The 14,998-nt window shown below is 42.7% G+C and overlaps 1 protein-coding gene across 1 annotated transcript in view; it reads right to left on the bottom strand.

Moving 5' to 3' along the window:
* The window catches only part of LOC147692428 (thyroid transcription factor 1-like), a 60,110-nt gene extending 45,490 nt beyond the window's left edge, over positions 1 to 14,620 (bottom strand). The window contains exon 1 of the mRNA XM_086938632.1: positions 14,012 to 14,620. Coding sequence (XP_086794758.1) covers positions 14,012 to 14,264 — 253 coding nt within the window. The 5' untranslated portion in view covers positions 14,265 to 14,620. The remainder of the gene's footprint in view (positions 1 to 14,011) is intronic.
* Between the last annotated feature and the right edge of the window lie 378 nt (positions 14,621 to 14,998).

Genomic DNA, 14,998 nt, shown 5'->3' with positions numbered 1-14,998 from the left:
CTCACACATAAATGAGTATTTCAGAGTTTGATTTCTCCATAATAAGAAGCAGACTTATTCTGTGGCAAGAAAGTTACCAAAAGGCTAATGTAGAAATAACTTGCATATACACATGCAGAAACATAAAAATGCCTGCTTAGATATTTCACAGATACAAACACATCGAGAAAAGATAATTAACCACTCATTAGTGGCTCTCACTAAAAAGCAATTCGTTAGATATTATAGACACACAAACCCACACAACCATCAGTTCCTGCCCATGAGGGGCGTAGCTCGGTGTTGGGGGGAGGGGTTAGGGTGTTACACCCCCCAATAAATGTATTTACTGCTAAATATTTGGGCACAGGTGCTTTCAGTCTGGTATGGTAACATGACTGTCAGATTGTAGCAGGAATTTGTACACACACAAACACGCACCCACACTCTCTTTTTTGAAAGTCCTCAAACAGGTTGGTTATTTTTCAAAATATTGTGTTTCCTCTCATTTTGTACTTCCAGCAATCTGCATTCCTCTCCCTTTTTACTGTTCCTTAGGCCCCTCTCATAAACCCTGCTTGTCATATAATGTATTTTAACATTACATGCCAGTGTGATTGTTGGAAAATCTCAAGCTCAACCCCTCAATCTTCCTGACCAAGCTATGCCCCCCCCGCGCCCCCAACCCCCCCACACACACACACACCGTTCAACCATATTCTTCCTTTGGTGACTTTACTTTGTTCGTAAGTGCCCTTCCATGACAATCCCACTCGCAATCCCGCAATCTTTCGTTTTCGGTGGTATTGCATTTTTACTCGCTAACCATAATAAAGCCCTTATTAAGATATCATTTTAAAAAAAATCTGCTATTTCAGGCAGACACAGCTGTTTATTTACATCAACAAAATGGTTATAGGAAGACAAACTTTGGTTATGGTTATTACCACCAGGGGCGACCTTAGGCATGTGCAAGCTGTTCATCTGCACAGGGCCACCAAACCCCAGGGGCCACCACGCCAATATATATTCTTAATATAATAATCCTTTGAGGATGGATACAGATTTGCGTGGCGGCCCCTGGCAGGGATTTGGCGGCCTCCGGCTCTGTTCCACTTCCAAACTACTGACCCCCCCCCCCCCCCCTCTTCACAGGCCTCAGCGCTCTGCCCCGCCCGGACCCCCTCTTCCGGGGCCCCCTACCTACGCTCCCTGCCCAGGGCCACCATGAGCCTAGAGCCGCCCCTGTTACCACAGGCGCAAAATACCACCCATCACAAAAGGTGAAATATGTAAATGCTAAAATCCACTCTTCTGGGTTACTGTTGTTACTGTTGTTGGTACAATTACCATTGCTGATTAATACATTACTCTACTTATGAATTAAAATATGTTATGAACGGCTGCATTTTTTTTACAGCAGCAGTAGTTTGTTAACTTTGTATTTGTTTAGACGCTCAAAGTGCACAAAAATACGTGTTTTAACTGACATTTTTATCTCCAGAAGTAATTCCATATCTTTAGCGATAGTATATCATTGAGAAATAAAAGCCTCCTAAGCTGTGATTTTAGCAGTGCTGTAATTTACTATTGGTGGTATTTCTTCCATAATGAGGTCCGCTGAGTCATATTTTGGTGTATCCTATTTACAGGTTGCTGAAAAGCCAGTTGTTTCAATTGACCTTGTTTCCTGGCTTCATATGTTCTGAAGAGTAATTTTAGCTAAGAGCAGCACTTTCATTGTAAAACACACAATTTCCCACACTATCTTGCTTACACCTCATCCAAAGCGTGATTTCTCAAAATTGGAGCCAGGAGTAAAAATGTTATTAAAATTTTCAGGGGCCTGTTCAGAAAGTTACATTTGGCAGTAAAAGTAAGTGTACAACCATTTTTTAAACTTTTAGATAGCATAAACTTGGCCCAAGGGCATTAGACCCTTTACATAAAAAAATAGACTTTTGGGGGCATATTTACAATAAAGAGGCAAAGCGTTTCATTAAGCCAAGAAGGCTAACAACACTTTTCATCACTTTAGAAACACAGGGCTGTGCCATGTATACTAGAATATGGTGCAACCCTGTTTTTCCCTGCGCTTGCGCTAACTTTAGCTGTCGAGGGGAACCTTCCTGCACATAAACAATCATAGTCAATGTGCTGTTTCTAGGTGTGCTGCAAAAGGCAGCACACATGGGGCCACATGCATCAACCTATTTAGGAAGTGCAAACGGTGCGAATCGGTAAATTCGTCCGTTTGCGATTCCTAAATAAGTTTTTGGGATGCATCATAAATTTTTGTGAAATTCGCGATTTTTAGCGATTTCCAAATATGCAATTGCTTTTAAGGAATCGCAAATTTGTGATTCCTTAAAAGCAATGCATGATTGTTTTTCAAATTGAGAATTCGCAATTAGGGGGTGCAAATTACCACAAGGGTGAACCTCGTGGTAATTTGCAAAAAAGTATTAAAATGCTCAAAATTGCATTTTAAACACTGTCATGTTACAGACACACATGTCCTTAGGACATGTGTGTGTGAAACATGCACTTTAAAATACATTTCAGGGGTGCGGGCGGGGTCCTTTTGACCCACCCCTGCACCCATTTTGCAAATCGCTAATTGAAATTCACAAAATGTCAATGCCTTCCCATTGATTCCTATGGGCCTTTTGGCCCAGAGGAATCAATGGGAATTGCGAAATCGCAAATTAGAATTCGCATAATATTTGCGATTCGGTAAAAATTGCGATTTTTACCGAATCACAAATATTATGCGATTAAAATCATGCATCCCATTTTGCGATTCCTTATTTGCAATTCCCTAAAAATCGCAAATAAGGAATCGTAAAACCTTACAATGTTGCATGTAGCCGATGGCAGCAAAAGTCAGGCAAAATAAAGCATTTCTCCTTGTTACACATGTTTAAGACCTGGGAGCATATTTACAAGCCCCTATCTTGTGCCTCCTATTTACAGTCCCCTTGTAAATAGGAGGCAGTGTCAAAATCCCCACCGCAATACCCACTGCCCTCCCCTTTCATGCTAAATACAGCGTGAAAGGGTGCCTTATTTACAAGACTGCGGTAAGCCCTGTTAAGTGGCTTAACGCTGCCTTGTAAATACGGTGAGGCCCCTATCGCCATCACAGCATCACTGAAAGTGACATTGTGGTGGCGAAGGGTCTTGTAAATATGCCCCTTGATTTTTAGGCACAGGGAGATCAAGTGATTTACTCAAAATCAAAAGATGTTGAGCCGATGCCATGACTGGCTCCCAAGTTCAAGAGTCAGCAGCTGTAGCCGTTAGACCACATCTTTTCCAAATTTACCCCAGTCACCTCTGCCAGGATTCACAAAGGGAATCCGAATGGGCATAAGGGATTTTATGTGTGTGGCCAGCTTTGCACTTGTGGTGGAGATTTCAGCAACCGTAAATCCTGCTCAAATATTCCTGGCTGTTCCAAGGCTTAATTAGCCTTCGAAGTTTTGGAACTCCCAAAAGCAAGCACATTCGTGAGCATTCACTAACTACTATCATTCCCTTTTCCTGCATGGAAGGAGCTGTTCACTTCAGTCAAATGCTGGTGTAAATGGTCTTTCCAGGGTGGGAAGGCAAAGAGATCACCTCAAGATCTCATCAGGGCCGGCTCTAGGCATGTGCAAGCTGTGCACCTGCACAGGGCCACCAAACCCCAGGGGCCACCACGCCAATATATATCCTTAATATATTAATCCTCTGAGGATGGATAAATATTTGCGTGGGGGCCCCTGGCAGGGATTTGGCGGCCTCTGGCTCTGTTCCACTTCTAAACTCCCTGACCCCCTCCCCTCTTTACTGGCCTGCGGGCTCCGCCCCTCCCGGACCCCCTCATCCGGGCCCCCTACCTACGCTTCCTGCCCAGGGCCACCATGAGCCTAGAGCCGGCCCTGATCTCATTGTGCCAGCAATCTGCATTCCTCTCCCTTTTTACTGTTCCTTAGGCCCCTCTCATAAACCCTGCTTGTCATATAATGTATTTTAACATTACATGCCAGTGTGATTGTTGGAAAATCTCAAGCTCAACCCCTCAATCTTCCTGACCAAGCTATGCCCCCCCCGCGCCCCCAACCCCCCCACACACACACACACACCGTTCAACCATATTCTTCCTTTGGTGACTTTACTTTGTTCGTAAGTGCCCTTCCATGACAATCCCACTCGCAATCCCGCAATCTTTCGTTTTCGGTGGTATTGCATTTTTACTCGCTAACCATAATAAAGCCCTTATTAAGATATCATTTTAAAAAAAATCTGCTATTTCAGGCAGACACAGCTGTTTATTTACATCAACAAAATGGTTATAGGAAGACAAACTTTGGTTATGGTTATTACCACCAGGGGCGACCTTAGGCATGTGCAAGCTGTTCATCTGCACAGGGCCACCAAACCCCAGGGGCCACCACGCCAATATATATTCTTAATATAATAATCCTTTGAGGATGGATACAGATTTGCGTGGCGGCCCCTGGCAGGGATTTGGCGGCCTCCGGCTCTGTTCCACTTCCAAACTACTGACCCCCCCCCCCCTCTTCACAGGCCTCAGCGCTCTGCCCCGCCCGGACCCCCTCTTCCGGGGCCCCCTACCTACGCTCCCTGCCCAGGGCCACCATGAGCCTAGAGCCGCCCCTGTTACCACAGGCGCAAAATACCACCCATCACAAAAGGTGAAATATGTAAATGCTAAAATCCACTCTTCTGGGTTACTGTTGTTACTGTTGTTGGTACAATTACCATTGCTGATTAATACATTACTCTACTTATGAATTAAAATATGTTATGAACGGCTGCATTTTTTTTACAGCAGCAGTAGTTTGTTAACTTTGTATTTGTTTAGACGCTCAAAGTGCACAAAAATACGTGTTTTAACTGACATTTTTATCTCCAGAAGTAATTCCATATCTTTAGCGATAGTATATCATTGAGAAATAAAAGCCTCCTAAGCTGTGATTTTAGCAGTGCTGTAATTTACTATTGGTGGTATTTCTTCCATAATGAGGTCCGCTGAGTCATATTTTGGTGTATCCTATTTACAGGTTGCTGAAAAGCCAGTTGTTTCAATTGACCTTGTTTCCTGGCTTCATATGTTCTGAAGAGTAATTTTAGCTAAGAGCAGCACTTTCATTGTAAAACACACAATTTCCCACACTATCTTGCTTACACCTCATCCAAAGCGTGATTTCTCAAAATTGGAGCCAGGAGTAAAAATGTTATTAAAATTTTCAGGGGCCTGTTCAGAAAGTTACATTTGGCAGTAAAAGTAAGTGTACAACCATTTTTTAAACTTTTAGATAGCATAAACTTGGCCCAAGGGCATTAGACCCTTTACATAAAAAAATAGACTTTTGGGGGCATATTTACAATAAAGAGGCAAAGCGTTTCATTAAGCCAAGAAGGCTAACAACACTTTTCATCACTTTAGAAACACAGGGCTGTGCCATGTATACTAGAATATGGTGCAACCCTGTTTTTCCCTGCGCTTGCGCTAACTTTAGCTGTCGAGGGGAACCTTCCTGCACATAAACAATCATAGTCAATGTGCTGTTTCTAGGTGTGCTGCAAAAGGCAGCACACATGGGGCCACATGCATCAACCTATTTAGGAAGTGCAAACGGTGCGAATCGGTAAATTCGTCCGTTTGCGATTCCTAAATAAGTTTTTGGGATGCATCATAAATTTTTGTGAAATTCGCGATTTTTAGCGATTTCCAAATATGCAATTGCTTTTAAGGAATCGCAAATTTGTGATTCCTTAAAAGCAATGCATGATTGTTTTTCAAATTGAGAATTCGCAATTAGGGGGTGCAAATTACCACAAGGGTGAACCTCGTGGTAATTTGCAAAAAAGTATTAAAATGCTCAAAATTGCATTTTAAACACTGTCATGTTACAGACACACATGTCCTTAGGACATGTGTGTGTGAAACATGCACTTTAAAATACATTTCAGGGGTGCGGGCGGGGTCCTTTTGACCCACCCCTGCACCCATTTTGCAAATCGCTAATTGAAATTCACAAAATGTCAATGCCTTCCCATTGATTCCTATGGGCCTTTTGGCCCAGAGGAATCAATGGGAATTGCGAAATCGCAAATTAGAATTCGCATAATATTTGCGATTCGGTAAAAATTGCGATTTTTACCGAATCACAAATATTATGCGATTAAAATCATGCATCCCATTTTGCGATTCCTTATTTGCAATTCCCTAAAAATCGCAAATAAGGAATCGTAAAACCTTACAATGTTGCATGTAGCCGATGGCAGCAAAAGTCAGGCAAAATAAAGCATTTCTCCTTGTTACACATGTTTAAGACCTGGGAGCATATTTACAAGCCCCTATCTTGTGCCTCCTATTTACAGTCCCCTTGTAAATAGGAGGCAGTGTCAAAATCCCCACCGCAATACCCACTGCCCTCCCCTTTCATGCTAAATACAGCGTGAAAGGGTGCCTTATTTACAAGACAGCGGTAAGCCCTGTTAAGTGGCTTAACGCTGCCTTGTAAATAAGGTGAGGCCCCTATCGCCATCACAGCATCACTGAAAGTGACATTGTGGTGGCGAAGGGTCTTGTAAATATGCCCCTTGATTTTTAGGCACAGGGAGATCAAGTGATTTACTCAAAATCAAAAGATGTTGAGCCGATGCCATGACTGGCTCCCAAGTTCAAGAGTCAGCAGCTGTAGCCGTTAGACCACATCTTTTCCAAATTTACCCCAGTCACCTCTGCCAGGATTCACAAAGGGAATCCGAATGGGCATAAGGGATTTTATGTGTGTGGCCAGCTTTGCACTTGTGGTGGAGATTTCAGCAACCGTAAATCCTGCTCAAATATTCCTGGCTGTTCCAAGGCTTAATTAGCCTTCGAAGTTTTGGAACTCCCAAAAGCAAGCACATTCGTGAGCATTCACTAACTACTATCATTCCCTTTTCCTGCATGGAAGGAGCTGTTCACTTCAGTCAAATGCTGGTGTAAATGGTCTTTCCAGGGTGGGAAGGCAAAGAGATCACCTCAAGATCTCATCAGGGCCGGCTCTAGGCATGTGCAAGCTGTGCACCTGCACAGGGCCACCAAACCCCAGGGGCCACCACGCCAATATATATCCTTAATATATTAATCCTCTGAGGATGGATAAATATTTGCGTGGGGGCCCCTGGCAGGGATTTGGCGGCCTCTGGCTCTGTTCCACTTCTAAACTCCCTGACCCCCTCCCCTCTTTACTGGCCTGCGGGCTCCGCCCCTCCCGGACCCCCTCATCCGGGCCCCCTACCTACGCTTCCTGCCCAGGGCCACCATGAGCCTAGAGCCGGCCCTGATCTCATTGTGGTACAGCAGAGAAAGGGGTTTCCCGATAAGAAAACTGTGTGACTTCCCAAGAAATCCGCATGGAAGCCTGCACCAAGCATAATTTTCCATTCACATTCCTTGAAGAGTTCATAAATTGGAAAAAATAGTAAATATTCACTCAGGGGTACATTTAAGAATACAAGTGTAGTTTTCCTACTTTGGGACTAGGGCCCACACAACTGATTACACTGGTAAATAAAATTGATACTTGGTGGTACAACCAGAAGCAACCAGGAATGTTCAGTGTATGACTAGGCCTAATAAAATGTAGGCTTAAAACACTTTATATGCTTAGATTGAAAGAACAGTGCTGTCCTTTAATAGTCAAAGGCTGAGCTCAAAATCAATGTATGAGAGCTTTATTTTAAGTAGACCACCATTTATCAAATAAATAGGCTTTAACAAAAAATGACAGTACTGTCCGATTGGAGAATAAGAAGGTATAATGCAAGATAGCTCTTGGAATTAGTGGTTGCCGTATTTCTCTTTCCTTACTATGCATTCTTGATCAGCCACGGCCTCTGGAGGTAGTTGCGGTGGGGCAAAATGGCGGGGCAAGGGACGGACAGGGTGGGAGGCGCAAAAAAACGGAAAATGGATAATTGGAGGTAAGTAAACAATTTAATTAATAAAACGAATTTCGTAGCGCGGGCTGCATCACATTTTGCCCCACCGCAACTCCCTCCACTGTTCTTTATTTGCCCTGTGATAACTGATTATATGTTTCAATTGCATATCTTGTTATTCAGTTGCTGTCATTGTCGGTGCACGATGGCAGCACTTTGAAGAGATCTGCTGCCGTATGCAGTAAATATATTATGAGGGGAAAAATTAAAAAATGTAAATTATAACATAAAAGGCTGATGTCGATATTCTATTGCTGATCAGTGTTACAGCTACAAAGTTAGATACAAAAACATCAAAGTAATTGTGGCTGGAGAAAAAAAAATTATGCCTGTCATGATTTTTTTAGACAAATAGAAATGGATTCTGGTTGTTTAAATATACATTTTCAAGGGTTTCACTTGTACTGATTTTCAAGGCTTCTATGTTATGTAACAGAAAGTGTAGGATAGTGGAAGAAAGGCACAGGGTGAAAAGTTTAAACAGCCTTACTATTAAAAATAAAAAATATATTTTATGTGGCACATTTTCTTCCAGTATTATTTTCATCTATTTGACCAGGAAACAACTTTTTATGACATTTATAAATTACGTGCAAAGGTAAAAAAAAACATCATTTTGTGGTAAACGCTGCAGCCACAGAGTTGTATAAATGCACTGGCCAGCACTATTGTGCATTATTTTATTAACATTTTATTCATGAAATGTAAACAAAACCTAAATATTCTAATTTCAATCAATGTCCACTGTTAGCTTTACTATGAAGATAATAACTTTTTTTCAGAAAATTACCCGAAAAAATACACATATTACAAAAAAATTCATTATTGGAAGCATGTAATTTGGAACTGCATATTGCCATCTTGGGGTTTCAGTGACACCACTCGGGTATGTATTCCCTCTTGCTCTTATTTCCGCAGTTATAGTTGGGTTAGACTTTCCATAGGAAAAGCCTTGTTGTTTTTTTGCTAATAACTTTTGCTCCGTTTGATGAATCTTCATGAAGTTTTCCAAAGTACAATAATTTCAGCTCCTTCCTGAAAAGTTTTGTGGTGATCCGTCAATTGGAGAGGGTGGGTTGGACGGGTAGGAAGGCAGCGAGAAAAAAAGAGGGGTCCCAAATTGCAAAATCCCTATTCAATTTCCACAGGGTATAGGGAAGTAGCGCAACTGCCAAAATGGCTGAATGGAATTTCCAAATTTGACACAAAGCTAGATCTTTACCCTCAAAGTAGGATTTTGGAGCAAATTCCAGCCGCGGCTGGTAGTGGGAGTACCGGCAGGGCTGTGACGTGGGGAGGGGGAGGGGCAGGGTGGAGGATGAATGTATTACAGACTTAAACAGGTAAGTAAACATATAATTAAATAAAACGAATTTTGTTGTGTGCACTGCATCGTATTTGGTGATGCAGTGCACGCAACAAAATTCATTTTATTTATTTATATGTTTACGTACCTGTTTAAGTCCGTAATCCATACATTACTACCCCCCTGCCCCTCCCCCTCCCCACGTCACTGCCTGGCCGGTACTCCCACTACCGGCCGCTGCTGACAAATTTGTTAAGTAGTTCTGGAGAGATTAAGGTTCAAAGTGTATTGATTCTTATTGGCCGATGGACCTTTTTTGGAACAAGCACTTTAACTGACTGACGTCATCATGAGAACAAATGTTGTGGTAGCCATTAGATCTATGTCACTTTAACCTTTGTTTTCTTCAGTGAAAAAAATACAAACACACACACAAATATGTATATAGATATATATATATTGCCTCTAAAGTGACCCTCTGCTCTAGGGGTGCTCAACAGCCGGTGCTCTCCATAGGGACCGGATCCAGGTCCAATTACTTAATTATTTTCACAAAGGATGTGGCACTCCAAAATGGTTTTTAGATTATTTTATTGATAAGCTCTCCCCCACCAACACGTTTCAGCCAAGTGTGGCTGAAACGCATTGGTGGGGGAGATCTTATCAATAAAAGAAGCTAAAAAACCATTTTGGAGTGCTGCATCCTTTGTGGAAAAGATATATATATATATATATATATATATATATATATATATATATATATATATATATATATATATATATATATATATATATATATATATATATATATATATACATACATACAATTGCAATTATAGGTATATTTATCTAGTGCGTACTTCCTCAGACAAGGCATTGAAGCTCTTTAAGCAGGGCAGCACACTGCTCTGGGAACCAAAGGTTAGTAGTTAGTCCAGTGTTTATTGGTGGCTTTTTTTTAATAAATCTTGTGATCTTGTGATCTTGTGGAGACCATTCCATGCATATATGTATCATAGATAATACTAGATATAGTAAAGATAGCTATTTAAAGAGTTTACATATGTTTAAGATACATAGATTTAGTAAATATTATTTTGAATATTGATGACACATATGTATTGTAGCTTGTGATCGGTGGATCTGTAGATCGATAGACAGATAGACAGAAAGATAGATAGATAGATAGATAGATAGATAGATAGATAGATAGATAGATAGATAGATAGATAGATACTTAATATAATGTAAAACACAATTAAATACATCTCTTAATATCCAGACGTAACCCCACACATATAAACAAAAATACCTGTACACCCACACACGTTGTCATTTCACAAACGCATATTGTTGACATTTTGTCACTTCTATATGCTAATATCAAACACTTCAGAGAGCCAAATATGTTCTGCCAGATTGTGTTTGCAGTTTTACATGGGAAAGAAGAGATTACTTTTATAGATTTTTTGCAAGTGAGAATATAAGTGCTTTGTGTTCAATTCTTGATGTTGTCCTTATTCAGACATTACCCTAAAAAACATAATTCTCAAAAAGTTGTTGCCTTTCTGATATGTCCCATCCATAGCTTGCTGTCGTTTTATATAATGCTTCTATACTTCCTAATTGCTCCTCATTTTGGAAGACAAGGGTACTGCGTACTGTGACAGAGTTTGATAAAGTTATTTGCCCAGGATCATACTGTTTGGTCAATCAGTTATACAAGATTCAGGTCTCGGGCCTTTCTGTAAGGTCAGTATTGTACAAATGCACCTGATTGTGTCGGGATCAGATATAATCGAATTGCACGCTTCTAGAAAAGTACTAATATTTTATTTTAACTCCAGTCTTAGGATATAAATCCTTGTGCACTTCATTTCACCATAGTATGAAGCCCCTGGTTAAATATTAAAATGTTCTTAGGCTGTGAGCTCATCACTTTCTCCTCTCAGACTTCCCATATTGTTGTGAAAATGTGATATGGGTGGCCAAACGTTGACTTTTCACTTGTGTTAGGGGGAAATGCATAGAGTGTGTGGGACCAACCTGGCCGACTCACAAACCTTCTCACAGCAAGTGGTGAATTAGAATGTGCTCTTATGTAGCGCCTGCTAAGCAGTCCTACGGTTTTGTAGCGCTGCAAATATCTAGTGTGAAAATGACTCACTCGAAGGGATTGTGGGAATTGGAGGTACTTGTTCAAATGCAAGTATAAACGTTTGCGCTCATTTATACCTCAGCGTTACAACTGGGCACACTAAAACAATCTGGCATAAAGAACATTTTTGTCCTTTTTTTGCGATCGTTTTGCGCACATTTATGTTCAATTTCCCCTTATTTTTCACTCTGCCTTAAGAACTAGTGATAGGGGTGAGTGAAGAAGGGGAGTGGTGTGGCTCACTGGTTAGAGGCGGCAGACCCGGAAGCAGAGGACGGCCTGGGACCAGGCCTGGGACCAGGGTTCAATTCCCGACCAGGGTTCAATTCCCGACGACGCAGCAGGGGCGTGTGCCGTGGACCATGGTCAGCAGACTCGATAATTCTCACCTTGGTGCCTACTCTAACCAGGGATCACACTCGGCAACTCTAGGCATTAACTTGCCTTATCTCCACAACGGCCCCCCACAAATGCCAGGGATGCCTGGTTTCACCTTGGAGATACCCAGTAGGGACCATCTCACAGGGAAAGCCAGGACGGGTTCCCCAGCGGTATACAGCGCCAGGACGCCTCCGGGTAGCAGTGCCCTTTACAAGACCCACACATTTACATTGTCAGCGCACTCTGCACTCAGTTCCTGTTGTGCTTTGCTGCCTTAAAAAAAAAAACAGGCACAAATGCCTATTTTTACCTTTTACCACAAGTGCCCCGTTTAAATTAGCCTGCAGAAGTCCAGCAGGAGTAGTTGAAAAACGTGATTATTAGGTTCATGTGTGTTTATACCATTACGATGAGCTTACAGTTTTGAGGGCATCATGGGGTTACCATCAGTGGTCAATTTGACCGCGAGCAAGAGAGAGAAAGACATGAAAGGGAAAAGGAGGGAAGAAAAGAAGGACAGAAAGCTAGCGACAACGAGAGAAAGGAGGGATGAAAGAGAACCTGTAAAGTGAGGTAAAAGGGAAGGAAGTGTGGGGAGGTGGCTAAAAAAGACATCAGGTACGCAGCCTTGGTATTCGGCACCCTGACCTTGGATAGGGAGGCCACGAGCTTCCGAACAGAATTTTGGGCCCGGGACTAATTGTTTTATAGATTAAACACGGGTTACCATGAATCTGAAAAAAGGTTGTGGGCGTAAAAACTCGTCGACGAACGGATGCTGTACTTCACTAGTTACCATTTTTTTTTTATATCACTTGGCCTTAATAGGAGTTCCCTACTCATTCGGCTGTTAAACGTAGCTAACGGTGGAATTGGGATTACGAACTCCTCCGAAACTATGAAGCAAAAAAACGTGCAGAAATTGGTGAAGAGGCAACAATTCCCACATGTTATTCCCCAAAATACCATAATCTGGAGAATCAGCTACCTCCTAAATCCGCCTAAGGGTATTGATGTCCCTAGCATCAGTAAATCCCAGAAGAGAAAACTACCAGGCAAAATCCACCAAATGTTTCCCCCATGTATCCCATAGTCGCTAAATCCAGCGGTGATGCCACACCTCAAGAGTGTGCTATGGTTATTGCCGCACTGAGGTATTGCCTCTGGATTTAACACTCAACTCCAGACTATGGCCTCTGGCAGCCACGACTGTAAAATTATGGGGTACCTCGCGGATATAAAAAAAGTTGTGGCCGAAAAGACTCCCCCACCTATGCGGTTTATGCGGCTACAGTACAATCTTGACGTCGGTAGCCTTTTGACTCTTCTTTCTTGCTGGGATTTTGGGGTCCCAAACGCCGAATTTAAGGGGTGCCATTAAAAGGGCATCTCCTTTGGTGGGTTCCCCTAACTTAATTTGTTTTAAGTGAGTTTTGTTTTAAATCCATTTTGTTTCCGTTAATAACAAAGGATGTCAGTGTTATTATGACAGGTAAACATAAATAGAAACATATCTTTGATATAGTTCATCAGATGAAAATCACGCCCTCTGATCGCCGCAATGACATATTTTAAGGGTTTTTATTCTTGATTAACAGCCCAGGCAGCAGGTGTAAATGTTGCCTCTTATCCATTGAGGGTACCATCTTTTTTCCTGCCTTATATTCGAGCAGAACTGTGTGGGAGCCTCTGACAGTGCTGCGGTATGGGCCGTTGGCTCGATACCGAAACTGAAAAGATATGCCTATGCTGGGAGAAGGACTTTGTTTCATAAATAAATTATATAGGTATCACGCCCTAAATGTACACATATACATTGCCAACTGTATGTACAACAGCGAAATATGCATGAACAAATGTTGATAACGTTGAGCACATACATAGTGCCTTTTATTTACATTGTCCAATCAGACAAATGTATATATGATGGCACTTACATCATAGACTTTCTAACTCTATAATAGACTTAATTTTACCTATTTCAGATGGATAAGAGGGAGAGTCAGAGCAACTTGATTTGAGACCTGTCACGGGGTGGATTGGATAATTAAATATATGTATAAAAGCAAAGCAAAGGCCGGAGTGCAGCCTACAAGCAATAATAAAAATATATCTTTCTGTTAAAGAACAAACGGGTCACATCGTGGAAACAATAACAGTTAATGAGCGTGTGTACTTACTTGATGGGTAGTGGCCTTCCTGCGCGCCCCCATACCAGTCCGGGTTGGCCACTGCAGCCCTTAAGTTGTCCGGGTAAGATGGCAGCTCGCCGTGGCTGCTGGAGTATGTCGTGGTGCAGTAGCCCCTCATAGTGCCCTGGGGCAGGCAGTGGGCCACAGAGAAGCTGGTGGCTCCTAGAGGGGGCTGGAGGCACTGTTGGTGGTGGGGGGCATGCATCATGGGCCCAAAGCCTTCCAGGCAGGAGGTCTCCATGGCCCGAGGCGTGTCCCAGCTTCAGCGGCCCGCGGTCCGGCGTTTCCTGAGCTGCCAGCCAGGCCGAGGTGGGGACTGCGTGCAAGAGGGGTCCCAGACGTGTGCAGGGGCTCCAATGGACCGGAGCTCCTCAGCTTTCATTCTTTACACACTCTTATCAGGGGATTAGGGCCTGCAGACGCCAGGAGTAAGGGGGGAGGAGGAGCCTAAAGGCCAGGCTCCCAATACAATGGAGGGTAAATACACTGACCTCATTAATGACTCGGGCCCTCTTCGATGGGCGGCACGGGGGAGACAGAAAGAGGCAGGCAGAGACAGAGGCATGACAGAAAATGCACTGAGAGTGACTCAATCTGAGGAAAGCAGAGAGGCAGACAGAAAGGCAGACTACCGAAAAATAGAGAGCGCAACAGGCCAAGCCAGGAGTATAAGGAGAGGTGCGTGTGTGGGGGTGGTGGTCGGGGGGACAAGCGAGACATAGCAAACACATGTGAAAGACAGTAGGGTTGAAAGAGATCGAGTAGGGGGCAGAGAAGCAGAAGTTTGAGAAACAGAAGGTACGAGAGACGGAGAGAGAAACATTATAGTTGTGAGAAGCAGTATTAAGGGACATAGGGATAAATGCTGCGAACGTGGAGAGGGCAGTCATGAAACCGAAAACAGAGAAGACAGACAGGTAAGGAGGATGCGATCGATAGAAAACGTGGAAGAGAACGTGAGAGATGGAAAAAATC

This window comes from Lissotriton vulgaris, chromosome 9 (assembly GCF_964263255.1).
Source record: "Lissotriton vulgaris chromosome 9, aLisVul1.2, whole genome shotgun sequence".
Taxonomy (NCBI): domain Eukaryota; kingdom Metazoa; phylum Chordata; class Amphibia; order Caudata; family Salamandridae; genus Lissotriton; species Lissotriton vulgaris.
The sequence above is the reverse complement of the archived record's forward strand: the minus strand, read 5'-3'. Positions and strand labels throughout refer to the sequence as shown.